The sequence below is a fragment of the Spinacia oleracea genome, chromosome 1 (genome assembly GCF_020520425.1).
Source record: "Spinacia oleracea cultivar Varoflay chromosome 1, BTI_SOV_V1, whole genome shotgun sequence".
In the NCBI taxonomy this organism is placed as follows: Eukaryota; Viridiplantae; Streptophyta; class Magnoliopsida; order Caryophyllales; family Amaranthaceae; genus Spinacia; species Spinacia oleracea.
This window is the reverse complement of record NC_079487.1, coordinates 52,719,870-52,739,875: the sequence shown is the minus strand read 5'-3', so window position 1 is coordinate 52,739,875 and position 20,006 is coordinate 52,719,870. Positions and strand designations below refer to the sequence as shown.

The window sequence follows — 20,006 nt, the reverse complement described above, 5'->3', positions numbered from 1 at the left end:
TTTGGACTCGAGGATTTGAATTTTGTAGCTTTGAATTGGAATTTCGGATTGAAAATTGGACTGGCAGATTAAATTTTGGAGCCTTGAATTAGGGACCGGAATTGAAAATTCGGACTCGGAATGTGTTTGACCTAGAAATGTGTTTACTTGGAATTTGTATTCGGGTTTTGAATGGAAGTTTGGTTTTGAATCGAGATTTGTCCTTTGCAATCAGTTGCTTATGCTTAGAGATCATCCACCTCAATCTATTTGTGGTATTGTCATTTACTACTTTATAGTTGCTACATCGTAGGTAGAATGAAAGAATTATTTCCTCCGTTCTTGAATGTTAGTTCTCTTTCTGTATTGAGTTGTTCCTTTTTCTTAGTCCATTTTGAAATCTTTTCTTATGTATCCAATAGTTATCCCCATGATACCCTTATAAATATCCAAACGGCCCACTTGTTTACTCCTAAATAAACTTTTAACCCCATTAAATCTCTTAATTATTTCTTTTTCCTACCCACATGAGTTAGATTCTATTGAGATTCATGTGACAAGTGTACTTATATTGGATTGTCTTAAAACGGACCGATAAAAACATTCAAGAATGTAGGCGGTATCATTATTGCATCATTAGTGACATCTTCAAAATGATGATTTTGATTCCTTACAAAGTGGAAATTTTGGGGTGGGTTCTGAGGTGTTTAATGTCTCGTACAATATGAAAAAAAAATATGGCATTTGCACATTAAAGAAAATAGTAGGGGAATGGCGCGGAGAATCCAACCTTTTTTAATTGTATTTTCCTCATTTAATGCTTCCAGGATGCTTCTCTAAGTTTTGTAGGCTTTAGATTATATTGTAACTGCCTCGTATAGTTAGATCCAATTTGAATTGTTTGTGGTGATCTAATGTAATAACTTCCTCAACTGGCATGATAAATCAGGCATTCATCCCAAAACAGCTAATTTGCTCTTTCGAGTATTTCTCTACAATACTATATGTGTACTGAATCTTCTTATGTGATTAGATATTTACAGATCCTTTGTCTTGCCTAATTGCACCATCTGGAAATGTCTTATCAACTTATCAAATTTACGTTAGTCCTTTTTTGTGTGTGTTTTCCTCCCTCGAGATAAAGGAGATTTCAGTAAAAGATAAAGCAATGTATAACAGCAGAGGACTAGTTTCTTTGGACCAGAAAAATACATTCACCGTTCTTATAGTCCTGTTGAATGTCACTTAAGTTGCTTAAAAACGCCTATGTTGTGCCCAACATCTCAAGAAACATATGATAAATCATTTAGTCTATAAGACACATGATGGTATATAGACTTGTTAGAGATCCTCGCATTTTATGCATCCTTTTACTTTGTAATAATATCATATACTTTCTGATGAATGCAGTATGTTGATAGAGAATTCGGGACTGGTGTCCTGAAGATAAGCCCAGGGCATGATCATAATGACTATCTACTAGCTAGAAAGATTGGTCTCCCCATACTTAATATTATGAATAAGGATGGAACATTGAACGAAGTTGCTGGACTTTATTGGTAAGTTCTGGATGTTTTGTACTGTCAACAATCTTTTAATTTCGGTTATTGAGATTTTTATGATTGTGCTTGTGGCAGTGGACTTGACCGTTTTGAGGCCAGGGAAAAACTTTGGAAAGATCTTACCGAGACAGGCTTAGCTGTCAAAAAACAACCCCACACTTTGCGAGTTCCTAGGTCACAGCGAGGTGGAGAAGTGCGTGTACTTGCCCTTGGCAAAAAGTGCCATGATTAATAATCACTTTAATAGAAATGAGCATATTATCTTTTCATCAATACTTACACTTTTATTTTTTGTTTTGATTCTTTTCTTTGGAAAATTTGGTGAAGTAGATAATTGAGCCACTTGTTAGCAAGCAGTGGTTTGTAACTATGGAGGCCTTGGCAGAGAAAGCCCTTCATGCTGTTGAGAAAGGAGACCTAACCATCATTCCTGATAGGTTTGAGAAGGTAATTAATCGATTATATGTTTAAAAATAGACCTATTTAATCAGTCCTTTCCTAAGTATGTATGTGAAAGAATTGCTAATGCTAACATGGGAGCAGGTCTTTAGCGATTTATTATATTTGATTAAACATTAAAGATGTATAGGCAACAAAAGTCACCAACTCACCGCACATGAATTTTACTTGGATAAGAATCGTGTAATTCTTAAATTTATGTGTTCCTCTTATTCTGGAAATTCGGTCAAGTTTTAATTGATATGGATATGTGCATGTGGGTTTTCTGTTTCTTTCCCCATTTTGGCGGGAGAAAATTATGAGCTTCCTGTTGTTTTCCTTGTTTAGCATGAATACTTGTTCTAACTTTGCAATTGGCTTTACATATGTAGATCTATAACCACTGGCTAACAAATATCAAGGATTGGTGTATAAGCAGACAATTGTGGTGGGGACACCGCATACCAGTTTGGTATATCGTGGGAAGAGATTGTGAAGAAGAATATATAGTTGCCAGGAGTCAAGAAGAAGCACTTCATAAGGCTCAACAGAAATATGGAAAAGATGCAGAAATCTATCAGGACCCAGATGTTCTTGATACTTGGTTTTCCAGGTTTTCTATTAATGCTTTATGACCAGTAGGCTTTACCATAGATTCTCACAATGCAAAGGATAGTTATTTGTCCTTCTAAATGCTCCTTCAAATGAAAAGGGAAATAACGACAGATCCTATTTTCCCTCTCTAGTTGGTGCTTTAATACGACCTCGTACCCCTTCCTTTCCTTATTTTGTGCTTTTCATAAGGGGAAATCAAATGCATGATTTATTACCCCTCCGTCCTAAAATAAAACACCTTTTCGATATTGGCGTGTTTTTTAAGTGGTCTTTGAAAATGTAGTGAATTTAACTGGAAGTTGATGGATAGAATATATAAAAGTTATCAGGTATTCCATCTTTATTTTTTTTGTCTTTTTTTTTTTTGTAAGCATAAACAGAAGTGTTAAAATAGAAAGGCAAAAGAATTGATGTGATTGAAAATGACAAGGAGAGGGTAATATTTAAAATTTTGGCTTTTACTTGAGAGAAAAACAAGCCTTTTATTTTTGGACATACCATAAATCCATAATAGAAATGAGGAACTATATTCTGGGAAGAAGGAAGTTTTTGTGAAACATTGCTGGCATTGCTTATTACCGTGATTTAGATGCTTTCTAAGTAAAAGCTTTACTTATTTTTTATTCTTTCTTTGTCATTTAATGGCTTTCATTATGGATATTAAGAGTACATTAGGATATTAAGTACATTTGGGATTTGTTCTCTTCACCTGAAATAAGGTGTTTTGGTCTGAATTTTTCTGAACTGATATATAGTGGGCTTCTTAGATTTGTCTTAATGCGTATTTTCCAAATATCTATTTTTTGTAACTTTATTTAATGTGGAATGAAAGATATAGGGCGTTAAGAAAACGAAAGTCAGAAGATGTGGTATGTTTTGGTGTGATTCAAATAAAAATAACTAATAAGTTTATAAAATAAGGTGAGGAGAACAAATCCTTAATTATCACTATTACTCCGTCGTCCTAAAAGTATGATACCCTGTCGACTCTTGCGATGACTGTACACCCAATCTTACAAATGGGTGGACATTATTTTTGGGAGAGGGGGTGAGTGAAATTCCATAACTTGTCGTCCAAATATAGAATCAACATCGCTCTGGGGTTTCTTAAACATGTGTGACTGGTAAATAATAATTCGTAATGTATGAAATCGAGTACAACGAATAATGCTCAACCTAATTTCAATTAGCTTTTCTGAAATATTTTAAGTACCAGAGGGGGTCCTCATTTTATTCAGAGTTTTGTGATTCTTAGCCTTTGGGCTGTATATAACTATATACGCATTAAATGTAATTTCTAAAGTGCTATCAAGATGATAATTTTTCATAAAATCACTGACTTTGATTTTCATCAGTGAGCATTGAATTTATATAAGCTTCTAGTTTAGAATTTCATTTGTACTTTTTTCTTCAGCGCTTTATGGCCCTTCAGCACACTGGGATGGCCTGACGTGTCACAGGAGGAATATAAAATGTTCTATCCGACAACAATGCTTGAAACAGGGTAAGTAAGAACATTACTCTTCTCTCTGACTGACATACCTGTTTCTACAGTTCTTTTCTACTTCATTAATTATGAGATAGCAAATCTAGACTTCCTAAAACCACATACAAAGTAATGTTATCTTGCTAAGTGCCTAAGCCTTCATTCCAAATTTTCCTCCTCAAGTAAAAAATGTGTCAATAATTCTCAATCCCACAGACTCTAACTTGTAAAGCAAAGGTATGCATCACAACATTTTATTGTTTACTTTATCATCACTACATATAATATGATGTATCTAAAGGAGAACAGAATTCAACGAGTAACATAAAGCACTACCAATTATTTTTCGTTTCCTTTATAACCTACCATCAATCGTACTTTATCACTCATAAAACCATTTTGTCCCCAACTATAATCAATAAGCGTGTTAATGAAAAAAAAATCCTTTAATCTCATGTTACGTGCTAGTGACCCGAAGCATCACTCGGGCCAATAACTAGTTTATTGTGAAAAAACTGATAGAAGTAACTTGCTGCCTCCCTGAGCAAGAGGAGGAAGAAGTACTGAAGAAGGAAATCACATGTCACTTTTCATCCATTTTGTTGTCCCCTTTTGAAATTTAAGTTTTTTATTTTTATTTTTCTGGATTCAACTGCCATGTCAAAGATGTCTTGGAAGGTGTTAAAGAAAGATAAAGAAGAAGTGGAACAGTGAGTATGGAGGTAGGTCTCATTAACTATTTGGTGGTGCACATGGAAAGATTGAACTTTAGGTGTAGCCTGTTCCAGCGGAGTTGTTATGTTTTCTTTTTCTGTGCTTTTTTGTAGTTGGAGGTGTTATTCCTTGACCGTGTCGATAAATTCATAAGTGATTCTTTTAGCTCGGGCTTTCTTTTTGTTTCTTGCTACCCTTCTTGCTTAGGGGCTCTAGGTGGAGGAGTTGTTTTTGCACCTAGTTTATTTTGTGTAAATCGATGAACTATCCCCTTGTTTTCTTTCTAAAACAAAGGTTCTGACAATTTAACCTAAGATTTTAAGATTTCTAGTTTTCAGTTGGTGATATACGTTCTTATTTGACACTTACTGTACTCTCTGTCATCACCACGAACCACAAATTTCTGATATTTTCAATTTTAAAAGGATTTATCTAGGAGGAGTTACATGTTACAGCTCCTGCATCTTTGCTAATCATCTACAGGAAACAACTGGATGTGTGTGGTAAAACAAGGAACCCATTTTCTGTGCCTATCTTGCAACCTAAAAATAAAAAAGGATATAGATCATTATTTGAATCATAAAGAAAAATTTACCATATATTGAAACTTGGGTATGAATCATTTCCCATCACTCTAAAATAAATTCTAAAGGATTATCCACCAAAACTGCAGCAAAGAAACAAAGGCTTTTTTAAGATACAAATGGTGGAGGTGAGGCAGCATATGAAAAGATTATCAAGTGGAGCTAGCCACCAATTAACTAGTAAAGTAAACATTGGTGGCTACCTCCACTAGAGGATAGTTGATAGTGGCTTATTTTTTCTTAAAAGTGGGAAACATGGCCGCTTTGCTCAATTAACTTGGACCCTGAGCATTGTGGTACTTGACACACTAATTGGGAACGTGGGATTTCCAAAGCTATATCGAAGCCTGGTATATGGTGTATGGTCGTTAATAAAGGTTCTGACAATAACTAATCTGAATGGTGTTTGGTCGTTACCTGATTCATGATAGCAAAATGCCATTATTTCCTAATGTGCTGACTTCTGATTTTTACCGATATCTTGTGCTGGAGAGACTTTTGTATTAATAGATTTTGTTATGGTTCTGATGCTAGCTTGTTTTTTTTACAGGCATGACATATTGTTCTTTTGGGTGGCGAGAATGGTTATGATGGGAATAGAGTTTACAGGAAACGTACCTTTTCGTTATGTATACTTGCATGGCCTCATTCGAGACTCTCAAGTGAGTGGCATTCTGACTTATGGCTCAATTCTAATCATGGGTGGGTTACACACATAAAACATAGGAATTGGATCTGAAACAGGGAACTTGCAGTTTCAAGGTGAAGCAAAATTAATTCTTGTGCACCTTCGGATTTGGAACATATTGCACCAATATTAGTTTTTTCTATGCCATTTCTGCTGCGTTAATTTCAATGCTCTAAGGAGAGGAAAATGTATTTCGAAGTGGCTTCTTTGAACAATCAACATATAATATGACAATAATGAAACATAACATTCTATCTTAATGTTGAGAATTTTGGAATTTTGTTTTGCTCCTAATAATAATAAACAGTTGACCTAATACTACGTAATTCTAGTTGGTGACCTTTAGGTTTCACAAATTCTAGACGGTGGAAAAATAAAAACCATAGTTTTTAAAACTGGCCCCGTGGTTTTAATTAATTAATGACCATGACCTTAATGATGAATTTAGCCGTTAATCTACTGTTAAATCTTGATTTGTGTTTAAATCACTTAATTACTAACCTACCCTCAACTTAATGTGCTTTCCCCAAAAAAATTCCCGCCCAACATTTCTGTTAGTTAACCATAGCAACAAAAGATTCCCTCTTTCATCAAAAGTATTTTGTAACGATCAACTTCAATCCATTTTTATTCAACTTCCACGACGTAGGCCACCTCACTGTCTTATCTTCTTGGTTCTGCAATTACAGCAACAAAATTTTTCTCATGTTGCACATCTCCTAAATTAGACCTATATTTCAGCTGCTTAAGCTGGCATATTAAAAACAGACGCAAATATGCTTATCATCGTCATTTTGTTCTACAACCTTTGCGGTCTTCAAGGAAAGGCCTGCCTAGTAGGGCAGCGCTTAAACTTGAATCTTTGATGAGGCTTAACAAACAATAAACTTGAACAAAAATCATATCTGAGACCAAATCAACCAGATAGTATTTTTTAATCTTAATACCCTGAGTAGAGTCTGTAGGATAAATGATGTGAAAAATAATCAAAATATAAGGGTGAGTTAAAGAGTAGATTAGGGTGAGTTAAAGAGTAGATTAGTAATTAGGTGATTTGACCCCATAAAGTAAGATTTAACAGCAGATTAATGACTAATCCATCATTAAGGTTGCGATCATTCATTAATTAGAACCACTGGGCCATTTTTTAAAACTATTGTTTTTATTTTTCCACCGCTTAGAATTTGTGAAACCTGGAGTTTCACCAAGAATTTCCCAAAAAAAAAAAAAAAAACTACAGGAGCTATCTATTGGGGCTTCAAGAATGTAGTTAAGGACTTGGGAAAAGTTGAAACTAACGATGGCATTTTGGCTGTTTGTCATCTTGGAAGACACCTGTTTTGAAGCACTAGATTTAGATTCATCGTAACTTTATCATGCCCCATGCTTGATTAGATTTTTATCTCTTGTAAAGAGACTCCGGTCCAACCTCAGATTAAATTTATTATGGTTGTCACGTCCCACCTTAAAGCTACTGCTCTTTGCAAACTTCATCAATGTTGTGGTAGGTTATTTTATCTGTTACCTACCAAATGAAAGGGCCTTTGCCTCTGGTCCAATTTAGAGCTTGATCCCATAGTAAAAAGAACATCTTTAAGTGCAGGGGTGAAGATTTAATGGCAAAATAAAGAGAGAGAGACTCTGCTTCTGAAATAAATGCCAAATTCTTAACAGGTTGCAATGTTGCATTATTATACATTTTAACTCGTAGTTTATTTTATATATTTCTTGTTTCAGGGAAGAAAGATGTCTAAAACATTGGGTAATGTAATCGATCCCGTTGACACAATCAAGGATTTCGGAACTGATGCTTTACGATTTACTCTTGCACTAGGAACTGCTGGTCAGGTATGATTAATGAAAATTTAAACTCCTGCAATTTTGTTTAGTTGTAGCAATGTAGCTGGACATGCCCTCCTTTTTCTTTCTTGAAGTGTTGTAGACTTCTGTTCTTAGTGTTTATTTATTATTTTTTGTAGCATTCATGTAACCTTCTTATGATTTGAAGTATTATTTATTTTTAGGCAAAATACTGTGTGAGGTAGACTTGAAATAACCTATTGTGGGACCATGGTGACTTCTTTTCATTTAGGGGTAACTTTTACTCTTGTAGGGTGTAAGTATGCCTCACAATATTTTATTTTATGTCTTCTGTGTCACCTAACTACCTAAAGCTGCTGTTATATCTATGGCCTGACTAAAATTGCTGATGGTTTATGTTTGATGCTTTTATGGTCTGGTTATTTGTTACAATATGTCCGAGGTCATAGTTTGTGATTCACTGGATTCCGACACTGATTTTTATGCTAGGTAAAATTACTTTTTTGGGCAACACTTCCTTTTTACGTTCATGAACCTCGATAAAAGTGATAATCAGATGATGACTGTAGCACCCCTTCTCCAGGCATGACTAGTTGTTGAAGAGAGAAATAACAAGTAACCTTTTGAGCTAGGAAATACTCAGCTGTAACAGAAGATGAAGATACTTCGAATTTTTGCTTAATAATCTTCGCAACAGCACCAGCTCCTTGTCCTTCTTTTCCAAGAATAAAGCAAGAGTGTACCTTAGGTTTAAAAAGCGCGCTTTTTTGCGCTTAAAGCCCTGGAAGCTCGGAAGCTCACAGCAAAACGCTTCTGCCAGCCGAAGCCTAGCGACATATAGGAAGCGCACGCTTCCTAGCGCTTCCGTGCTTCTGCGCTTCCTGTAGTCTGGGCACATCATACCCTTCTTTTTTATAAAAAATAAAGACTCTAATCTTCTTTTTTAAAGTATCACGTGATTTCTTTTTTTAAAAAAAACCGAATATTTGGGAAGTTTTTGAAAACCCTAGTGCAATTTTCTCCCGTAGCCGGATTTCTCTAGCCTTCTCGCCGGATTTCTCCCGTCGGATTCTGAATTTTTCTTTCATCGTTTTGATTTCTCTTTTTTTCATCTTTTCTGAACTTTTGAAAATTTATTATTTCTTTCTGGGTGTGCTTCGCCTACGAAAAGTGTATGCTTTCGCTCTGCGCTTTGCGCTTAAGCTCCAAGGCCCTTTTGCGCTTCACGCTTTTTAAAACTAAGGAGTGTACGGCACTACATCAGCAATACTGTTAGCTATCATCAACCGTACAGTCTTACTTATTTAAACAAAACTATTCACAAGATGCAAGTATCCATGTGTCTATGTTGATTATAGATAAAAATAATTTGTGGCACTGTCTTGTAGTCAGAAAAATTATTACTCAGGCAAATATGCGTGTTATTGTTTCTATTTAACATTCACTACAACTTCTACAAAAGTAAGCTGGTCATAACTATGTCCACCATTCCACCATTCCACCAGGTTATTGGTGGTTCTGTGGTTCTGTGGTCCTGTTTCCTTTTTTATGATATAAATTAATGAGCTTGTTGCCTCGTTTTTGGATTCATCTACCATTTTGAACTGATGCATTGCGATATGAAATTATTTTATGTGATAAAGAGTTTAGTCTTTCTTTCGGTGTGTTCAACTTAATACATCTATTGGTGAATGAAGGGTGGTTTGAAACTCCGATCACTATTATAAACTTATGAAGGACCTGATGTAAAATATCTTATTTCGTAAACTGCACAACAAAGAGAGGAAAATATAGTAAAAGTAAAATCTTAGATTCTCTATTGTGTTTTCTTATATATAGTATGTGGGCCTGGATGTTAGACTTCCAGCGACGATGGTCATCACACGGGGTATTTTGAATACCATTTGGTGCTGAGAAATTAATTTGTTGAATGTTTATCCTGTCTACTGGGAGCTCTTCTTCAATGTTTCGTTTACTTCTTAATTGAAAATGAATATCTGCACCCACCTACGATAAGCACTTCGAGTGAATCTGGAGAGGGTGACTTTTGTGGCTGTTTTCGTGGGGAAAGCTAGGTAGAAGATGTAATATTTTTTTAAAAAAGTTCGTGTGAGAGGAACTAGATCACTATTTCCTGTCATATGTAAAAAAAATATTTTATCTGCTCTTTGGAATTGCAGTGATGATTTAATTAACTACTCCCTCCGTCCCAGATTAGTTGTTACACTTGCCTTTACACAAAGTTTTTGACTTTTAGGTGATAGGTGGTTGTTTGGTTATCAATTGTTATTTTATTGAAAAAGTAGATGTGATAGGAGTTAGTGGTGTATTTTTTTAATTGAATGAGAGAGGGTGTGGGAACAAAAAAAAATTAGTGGGAAGAGAGAGACAATATAATAATTGTGGGGTCATTCCTAATTTAGAAGTGTAACAACTAATCTGGGACGGACGAAAAAGGAAAGTGTAACAACTAATCTGGGATGGAGGGAGTAATTGACTTGTCTGTTTCTTTGTACGCTGCTTAGTTGATCTAATAGAAATTAATCCCGCATTTTGTTTTCCAACCAGGACCTCAATTTATCAACTGAAAGATTGACTGCAAATAAGGCTTTTACTAATAAACTGTGGAATGCTGGGAAGTTTGTGCTACAGAATCTGCCTAACCAAAATGATCCTTTAGCATGGGAAACTTTGCGCAAATATGAGGTTAGTTTTTTGTTTTCCATATATTTAAATGGCTAGTAACTTTTGTCTAAGCTCCTCAAGCACTTTGATGGAGTTCAAAAGCCTTGAGGATAAGAATTGTCTTCAAGTGGCCTAGTTTTTCTGAACAGAAAATGGCACCAAAACTAGACGGACTGGTCTAGGCGTCTAGCTCAAGATGCATGAAAAGATGACTTGATTATTGTAGAATTTGATCCCATTCCATCTTACTGTGGTTCTAACTGGCATGTAACAAAAGAAGTAGGATATCTTATCCATGTTGTGAATCTTCGACTGCTTTTTCTTTTCACGTTGGTAAGTAAATAGTTTTCATGTTTCTGTTATGAATACTGTAAGGAAATGATTAGAGCTCAAATCTAGTTCCCGGTAATTTTACTGCTGGTAGATAGTTAAATCTTACCTAGTATTCCATTTGTCCCATATTAGTTTTGATACTTATCATTGCTTGGCAGGTTTTAGAGTTAAATTTTGAGTTTCATTTAAATGACACAAAGCATACTTAATTACTTCATTTTCCATTTGGATCAGAAGCAGGGTATTCAAAAAAATTCATTTTGAAGTTTACATGCTTGGGAGTTTTTCTTTTCTCTTTGATTTTCTTGCTAGCACTCTTTATCTTTGTTATTCGTCTAGAAGACTGGACCTCTCTCTTTGTCCTGTTGGATTTTTATCTGTGTGTCGGTGTGCATGAATATATGGGTGATTTTCTTATTCTAGAGAGTTAATATTGAAGTGACTAATTCACTATCCTTTTGTCAAATTTATTGAGAGCACTGTTTGTATGCTGAAGATTTTAGGTTCATTTTCATTGTTAATTTTCTTTTTCAGTTCGATAAAGAAGAGTCAGTGCTCAGTTTGCGATTACCCGAGTGTTGGGTGGTGAGTTTTTTTCTTTTATTCCTTTGCTTATGCTTTATCACTCTACTTAGCTGTATTATATTGTATTTCATTTTCAATTAACAGGTGTCAAAACTTCATTTGCTGATTGACCTAGTTACCACAAGTTACGACAAGTTTTACTTTGGAGATGTTGCAAGAGAAACTTATGATTTCTTCTGGGGAGATTTTGCTGATTGGTATGCTTATTCCAACAGTCTTTGTGCTCAAATACTACTGAACCTAAAATTACAACAACAAGTCAGCAATATAACTTTAAAACCTATCATTGAGCTATACATAAGACCTTTAGAACTGGATATCACCTCAATTTGTAAAAGAAAATTCGTCTAATTTCACAATTGAAACTACACTCGGTCTGCCAGCCATGCCTGGGATTGTTTAGGCCTTGCCTACTGTTCCACACTCCCGGAGTTCGGGGCATTTTGAGAAGGAACCAGCTGAACTACTTACACTGACTTTTCGATGTGTTGACATTTAGAAACTCATTTTTAAGGGGTTTCATGTCTTTCAGTCCGTAGTTGTTTTCAAGGACAAGAGTGGAGTAGTGGATCAAGCATATTTCTTTAGTGTTTATCGAATGTTGCGGGGGACCCACACTGACAGGTTCAGATTCTAGATCTGTTCATATTTGCCTTTCTTAAAAGAGGCTACTATTAACGGCATGGTTTTATGGAACAGTAACCGTAATTATTGGAAATTTTCTTACTAAACTAAACCATCCTAATGATTAAAAAGAAGATTAAATGTTTAGATTTTTCAGTTTTAAAGCTAATGTCTTTCTCAGAAGTTGATACCAATGAAAAAAAATTGATTTGTCTGCATGACAAAGAATGGTTCCTTTTCCATCGAGAATATTTTGCAACTTTCTTTAACTCTTTAAGGAGATGATTTTTTTGTTTATCAGTAAGAAATTAATTATATTAATCACTTTCAAGAGTAACAACAAAAAATTTACAAGGACAAATCTCAAAGTACCCATAGCTGGAAAAACCAGGAGCTTACCTAAGATGGGCCTCCCCTAGCCTTAACCCCACTATCTTAAACTTTCTAACCATGCAGATCCTTGCACTTACTTTTCTGGAAGTATCCCAACAATTCTATATACAACCTCTGTTTTTATTACCTTTAGAAGTTTGCCGGAGAAACAATCACATGATTCCAGAAACTTATTTCTCTGTCTCCATATATGATGCATTAGAGCAGCAACCACGACACAGAATATCTCTTCTCGTGAACCAACCAAATTTGTGTTTCAATAATCATTGATTGAAATTTAAGATACACTCCTGATTTCGCTGTCTCCTGAATTCAATAATCATTGATTGGACAAGCTGCTGAATTTGCAGACAATTTGTATACACTCCTGTATTTGTGTCAGCATTTCCTAGAGTAAATGCACTAAAAAGCACGTGAATAGTTGACTCGGAAGTATTACAACACATGGAGAAGATATTATCAGTACAAACTCCCAGATTAGCCAATTTTTTGCGTGGTATATTATGCCTTTCCCATCCAAATCTCATCCAAACAAGAAATTTTAATTTTGCTAAGTTGTGGTAGCTTATGCCAACACAAGAATAGGTTTTTTTTATTTATCACCATTTATTCTTTTGTCCTATTACCAATTTGACATTTTGAGTTGCTTCGATTTCGTGCAGCCAAATATGTTCTTGTGGCATGGAATACTAGGTTTAAGAATGAATCGATTAATAAATTGTGGAGGGTTGTTTTTCTGGAGATTCGACATTGCACTTGGAAAGGACACAACTTGGAAATATTTAATTCCTCAGCTTCCTTTTTTTGAGGTTGTTGTATAACTAGAGTCGATTGTTGCACTCCAAGTTGCACTCAACGGTCTTGAGTTTGTAGATAAATTTAATATTGTAGCTTGAGACTGATATATTTTACTCTAGTGCTTCTTTCGTACGTAGGCTTTACCTTTTGGTATCTTTTCATCAATTTTCCTTGTTACATAACCCCAATGATAAATAATTTTTTTTCTTTTCTTTTCAATATAAGCTGGGAAGATGATCACTCTCACAGTGTCATGGCTGCACTTCCATAGATTACCTGTTTTTTTCTTCATTTTTGCTAGACACAATGTGAAATAGAAATCTAAGTATCTCTTTTTTTAACTTTCCTTATTGCTTGCTTCAGGTGTACAAACACAATAACATGCGATATTTTTTAAATCTCAAAATAATTGTATAGAATTCATTGGTTTGAATTTTTTGTCTTTAGTGCTCTGTAGGATCCACATAGAAGCGTTGATAATATCTATTAGTTTTAGTTTAATATCAGTCTACAACTATCAATAACATGTCTCCATTTGAGTTTTAGGCTTCATTGTAATTTTTATATGAACTTTCTTGTTCTCAGTCTATAATAATGTAAGTATCATTTGATACTTTCTCCTTTCTTTATAGTTGACACGTTTTGACTTTTGACACCATTCACATAGTCCACTTTGACGGTCTTTTGTGATGCATACATAAGAAAAATATAGTTATGTAGGATTTTGTTAGATTCATAATCATCATTTTAAAATATGAACTTTTATAATTTTTATTAATTGATAATTAAAGATATTGATTGATGAGGTTGTGCATTGGCAAATGTTGTTTAACTTAAAAAAAATCGAGAAAGTATAAATTATCTTGTATATCTCAGTTTATAATAATGTAAGCATCTTTGGTACTTTGCATGCTATATATTTTCGATGATATTCGTTTGTAGGGGCCCTTTTGTCCTTTCTTTTGCATGTTTTATTTCTAATGAAAAATTTCTTTATCAGAACTAAAACTAGCCAAACTGCTGTAATCCTGTAACATTCATTAACCTTATTGAAGTCAGCGTGTTTATTATTATATTAATTAGGTGAGATGAAAATCTGGAGATGCATAAGTATTATGTTGGCAGATTGTTGTAGCTTGCATGCTATTATACTTGGTTCTCATTATTTTTATCTTTTCAGATGTGGACAAACATAGTGGACTAACACCTCTCTTATGAACAGCATTTTATACATTCTTGTTAATTGTAGCTTTACTTGTTGTCCATACTAATGAAAGTTTCTTTATTCGATTTTTTTGACATGAACGCTTGCCTTATTAGGTACATTGAAGCTAGTAAGGCTCGCCTCTACCAGTCTGAAGATAACTCTGTAACCACTGCAGCACAAGCAGTGCTTCTGTATGTCTTTGAGAACATTTTGAAAATACTGCATCCATTCATGCCGTTTGTTACTGAGGCTCTTTGGCAGGTATGATGAGTGAACTTCAGTACTAATGGTAGTGCTCCTGTTTCTTGTCTGGCTAACCATAACATCAATATTTTGTTTGGATGAATTTAGAAGCTCTGCCAAGCTGTCACATGAAAACAAGGAGCAACATGTTATCATTGGTTGATTAGTTCTTCAGTGGGTTCTTGGAAGTCTCTAGTAAATGAATTTCACAATTTAATACTGTTATTGTAGAGGCCTTGATGTTCTTTGTTGATTATGTTTGGTTCCACATGTGAGTTTGCTATGCAGTTGGTAGTTTCTAGTAAATGATTCGTTGTTCATAGTTGTTCTTCTTAGAATAGAATAAGCTCTAGCAGGAAACTTGGTTAGTGAACTTTGTTCTCAGGAGTTGAGATGATGGGTGTGAGGATCATCATCATTGTAGTAACCATAATTAATGGCTTTTCTTACGTTATTTTTCTTAAATAATTATTTACCTATGAAACAAATCCCAAATGCAGAAACCCGACTTAAAAGATTTTGTAAGATTAAATGTTGTTTGATTACAGAGTGAGCTCTTTGTTACTTAGTTAGCATTTGTGATCCCTAGCTGTTGTTCCATAATAAACAATGGCATTGACATAGGTACACACCAATACAAATTTATGAGATCCATGTTTGTTGGTGAAATGTATATGTTTTTTAAATGTTTGTGACAGTTTTGTTGGATTCAAAATAGCAGTTATATTATGTCCTTCATAGTTGTATTAGATAGTTGCTTCAGTTACTGGTCTGATGATATTTTTTGTGTAGGCAATCCCCAACCAGAAAGAGCCTCTGATTGTATCTTCATGGCCAAAAACTTCACTTCCATCATATTCAAATGCGGTAAAAAGATTTGAGAATTTTCAAGCTTTGGTGAGTAAAACTGTTCTAGTGCAACGAGAGGAATCTTAGTTTAGTAATTTTTCTTTAATCTATTTCAGCACTTCATGCTGTCTGCTAATATAAACAAAACACAATAACTTTATTTGTCTGCAGACTAGGGCTATTCGTAATGTCCGAGCTGAGTACTCGGTTGAGCCAGTGAAACGGATATCTGCAACTATAGTTGCAAACCCCGATGTTCTTCAGTATATGTCTGTAAGTAAACAATTAGTTTTTTCCTTCTCCAGCCTATTTGGAATATACTTATGACGTGCTGATGGATCAGTAATTCATTGGGATCAATTATATGTATTTTTCTTCTATAGCTATTTGAACATGTTTATTGGCCGGGGGGGTGGGGGGGGGGGGGGGGGGGAGAAGGGGGAAGGGTGGGGGGAGGAGCGCTTTCAGACAGGAATTTAAAGCATTGATCACTCAAACTTGAAACACTTTTTTTCCTCCATACTCAGAATTGTAGTTTGAGTTGTATGATTTTATATCATGTAATTTATTTGGATATACTGCTTCGAAATTGTATTATGTTCCATAAACTATAATTTCAAGTTGGTCATTGGAAAGGCTTATGAAAAGATGTTTTGCCAGGTCTCTTTTAGTTTGTTCAGGGGAAAGGTTTCCTTGAAGGTATTGCTGAATGGTTGCTTTGGTTTTGCCTCTTTTGTCGACATTGATAACAGTCCTCAAATAATCCTTTGGAGTGATTAAATATGTGGAATGATCATCCAAATGCGTAATTACTGTCTTCTGTGCATAATACCATATGCATCTGTAGTTATGCATTTGGATGATCATGCAATTGTAAATTGATGCATTATTCTGGGTATTTGAGAAGAATCACATGATTGAAGTGATCAAGATTTGCTGAGGCTTTGTATTATAGGATCAGTTGATTACTCTGATACTTAGGGTTGTGTGGCAATGTGTTGTGCAATCTTGATGTTGTGATAAGTGTCATCATCTGCTGTATATTTGTAGAGAAATGCTAATGTTGCCCTCTTTTAAATAGGAAGAGAAAGAAGTTCTAGCTCTCCTATCCAAGCTAGACCTGCAAGTCTTGAGCTTTGCAGAATCACTTCCAGGTTTGTCGTCGTCATTATAATTGATATTGTATGTATAACTTAAAAGAGATGCTATGTTTCTGTATGTATACTTATTAACACCGTCATTTTCAGAAGATGCAAACCAATCAGTTCACCTAGTTGCCAGTGAAGGTTTGGAAGCATATCTACCTCTTGCCGATATGGTAGATATATCTGCTGAATTGCCGCGGCTTCACAAGCGTCTTCTTAAGATGGATGGGGAGTATAAAGGGATTAAAGCACGCCTTGGTTCACCAAAGGTAGGAGATCTTTGGATTTATTGTATCCTTCTTTTTCCTTGTGTCTGTTGATTATTTCTTGTTTTTCTTGTTATATGTTTTCCCAATATGTCCAAATATTGGTGCAATAGAGGTTACAGACCAGAGTAGATGGCTATACAACGTGACCTTGCACATGCACTAACATCACACCCCAAAACAATAATTAAACTGTCTTGTGTTGGAATGTAGCTTATTTTATGTATATTGGTAAACTCTTAAATGGGTTTAGCGTATTACATATATCAAAGACACTGAATACACTCATACAGAGGTCCTGCTTTTGTGATTTTAGTTCTTTTCTTGCTGCTATATTTTTGGCTCATTCTGATTCCTTATTATAAGGATAGTTACAGTTTCTTTAAATACTTTGGATGCATTTTAAATATTAGCCTGGTGGTACGGGACTAAGGGACCTATCAAAATCTTTTTGGTCCTGTCCTACAACATGAAGGATTTTATCTAATGATTGAACCACCTAACTTACTATTTTGTTAGAATGTGGAATAACCACTAACATACTAATTTGAATCACTAAATCCAACACTCTCCCTTGCATCAAATTTTCACCATCTTCCCTTTTGACCTTGACCAAAACTTCAAATCTCAAACTCCATGAAGAGCTTCTTCTTCCGCATTTAAAGGCAAAACTATCCTGTTTTCTCCAACTTGTCAAGTCCATGGAAATTGTTTCTTCCGTAACCATAATTACCTTCATTCTACCAATTATTTGATGTACTCCTCGTCAAATTTCACATTTTGTCAACACTTCCAATAGTGATGCACGTCTCATCACTTTACACAATTTGTTGATGCACATTATCACCGACGCATATTTTCGGAGCACCTTTCTCCGCACAAACTTGTGAAGGACTTCTCTTCACCCATGATGCACATAGTCATCATCATCAACTCTCTTTTTTCCCGCCACTCTTGCCATGGTGATTTACCCATTCATTTTTTCAATCACAAACGGAATGGCTTACTTTTCATTCACAAATTTGTTGATGCACATTATTACCTGCGCCATATTTTCTGAGCACCTCTCTACGCCCAAACTTGTGAAGGACTTCTCTCCGCTCTTGGTGCACATAATCATCATTATCAACCCCTTTTTTTTTTCCAACCACTCTTGTCATGGTGGTTTGCCCATTCATTTTTTCACTCACAAACGGACGATGGCCTGCAATGGCTTACTTCTCATTCTCTCTCTCTCTCTTTTTCTTAGGAGACGTAACCCGGCTCTGATGCCATATTGAAATTATTTGAAAGAGGGGAAAGAATGTAGCAAAATTATACTGCTATTTCATTCAATCCAATTATTTAAGTTACATAAAAAGACCTGCTATAGGCTCATAAAACATATTACTTTGCTCGAATGTGGAATAACCGCTAACACGCTAATTTGAAGCACTGATTCCAGCGGTATATTGCTTCCGCATAGGACATAAGTAGGAGCTTTATCCAAGGAATCAACCTCACGCATCCAACTTGATCACTTATGTCTTGTAAAGGGGGGGTAACAGAGAGAATTTGCCACAGAATTAGTTACAAAATGTGAGCATGGGGAACAAGTCATTTCCTTGCCTAATTCCTTTTAAGTTTTCTGGTTAATCAAACTCACTGATCAGTTACTTGAATTCAGCTGATTGTTAGCATTTTTCTTTGGTGTAGTGCCTGTGGCTATTGTATAGCAGTTGCCAATTCACCATCACCTTTATTGTAGGATTTGTAGCCCGGATTACTGTCTCAGATGTCAGCTTCTACTTTATTGAACTTGAAATGCTTGTTTCCATATATATTGCGGATTTTGTAGCTTTATTTTTGCCCCGTGTATGCTGTGATTGCAAAACCATTATTGATTTTTTTATTAACTTTTTCCCCTTTTCTGTATTTATGTTCTTAAGTTTCCCCTGCATGTCTAATTTTAATATTTCTACATGCACATGTAGTTTCTAGAGAAAGCGCCAGAAGAAATCGTTAGGGCAGCTCAAGAAAAGGCCGACGAAATGGAAGAGAAGATAAATTTGACACAAAAGCGTATAGCTTTTCTTGAATCAACAGCTTTGGTGACAAAAACAGCTTAGTGAGTCATTTATTTGTTGTTTCTTCTGGGTTATTTTTTTGTTTTTTGTGCAAGATCCTGTAAATTATGTTATGTATAATAATGGTGAATATTGCGCATCTCCAGGTTGAAAACGTTTTAGCTGTCAGAAGAAAAGATGTAGATGTTCAGGAGATTTTGGACATGTCACCTGTGATAGCTAGGTACCATTCAAGGCTTAATATGGTGATTCAAAGCAACGCTATCATGCAATTTTGACTCTTGTAAATTCTTGTATAGAGGTTGTTAAACATAAATCTTGATTTTTATTTTTTTAATTGTACTTTTTTTTTAAGGTAAAAATTACTTCATTAATAAAATAGTCATACGACATCTACAAGAAATCAAAACAAACAAATGCAAAACAATTTGGATCAAACGAAATTTTAATCAAAACTCTACGGTAAGGTGCACTTCGGAAGCCCAAGCTCTCGCCTGGGAATACCACACTTCCAAGCCTTGTAGCCTGACCTCATTCTCTCCCACCTTTACCAACCTACCTTCTTGGAAACCACTACCACCTGGTTGGCTCAAAGCTAACGGTGACACCTCATTCATAAATGTAGAATCCGATGCTAGTATTGCGGGGCTTGTTAGAGATGAGAAGGGGGAGTGGATTCTGGGTTTTCAGCAGAAATGTTGTACCCAATCAGCTCTTATGGGGGAATTGTGTGCCATTCTAGTTACTTTGCAGGTTATCAAGGAGCAAGGATGGTCTAGGGTCACTGTTAACTCGGACTCTCAGAAGGTAATCAACAAAATTGGGCTAGGGGAGACCATAAGGGATGCTAACTTCATTATTGTGCAACAATGCAGGATATCAAGTTGGAATTTGAAGCCAGGGGAATCAATCAAGTTGCTGATAG

The 20,006-nt window shown here is 35.3% G+C and overlaps 1 protein-coding gene across 3 annotated transcripts in view; it reads left to right on the top strand.

The window, feature by feature from the left end:
* The window catches only part of LOC110799321 (valine--tRNA ligase, chloroplastic/mitochondrial 2), a 52,949-nt gene extending 33,408 nt beyond the window's left edge, over nucleotides 1-19,541 (top strand). For all 3 annotated transcript variants that reach the window (XM_022004562.2, XM_022004563.2, XM_056838567.1), the window contains 17 exons: nucleotides 1,390-1,538; nucleotides 1,617-1,734; nucleotides 1,872-1,988; nucleotides 2,372-2,592; nucleotides 4,009-4,098; nucleotides 5,929-6,040; nucleotides 7,804-7,914; nucleotides 10,456-10,593; nucleotides 11,440-11,490; nucleotides 11,575-11,687; nucleotides 14,626-14,773; nucleotides 15,548-15,652; nucleotides 15,776-15,877; nucleotides 16,686-16,758; nucleotides 16,852-17,018; nucleotides 18,989-19,122; nucleotides 19,228-19,541. In XM_022004562.2, coding sequence (XP_021860254.1) covers nucleotides 1,390-1,538; nucleotides 1,617-1,734; nucleotides 1,872-1,988; nucleotides 2,372-2,592; nucleotides 4,009-4,098; nucleotides 5,929-6,040; nucleotides 7,804-7,914; nucleotides 10,456-10,593; nucleotides 11,440-11,490; nucleotides 11,575-11,687; nucleotides 14,626-14,773; nucleotides 15,548-15,652; nucleotides 15,776-15,877; nucleotides 16,686-16,758; nucleotides 16,852-17,018; nucleotides 18,989-19,122; nucleotide 19,228 — 1,950 coding nt within the window. In that variant the 3' untranslated portion in view covers nucleotides 19,229-19,541. The remainder of the gene's footprint in view (nucleotides 1-1,389; nucleotides 1,539-1,616; nucleotides 1,735-1,871; nucleotides 1,989-2,371; nucleotides 2,593-4,008; nucleotides 4,099-5,928; nucleotides 6,041-7,803; nucleotides 7,915-10,455; nucleotides 10,594-11,439; nucleotides 11,491-11,574; nucleotides 11,688-14,625; nucleotides 14,774-15,547; nucleotides 15,653-15,775; nucleotides 15,878-16,685; nucleotides 16,759-16,851; nucleotides 17,019-18,988; nucleotides 19,123-19,227) is intronic.
* The last annotated feature ends 465 nt before the right edge of the window (nucleotides 19,542-20,006 follow it).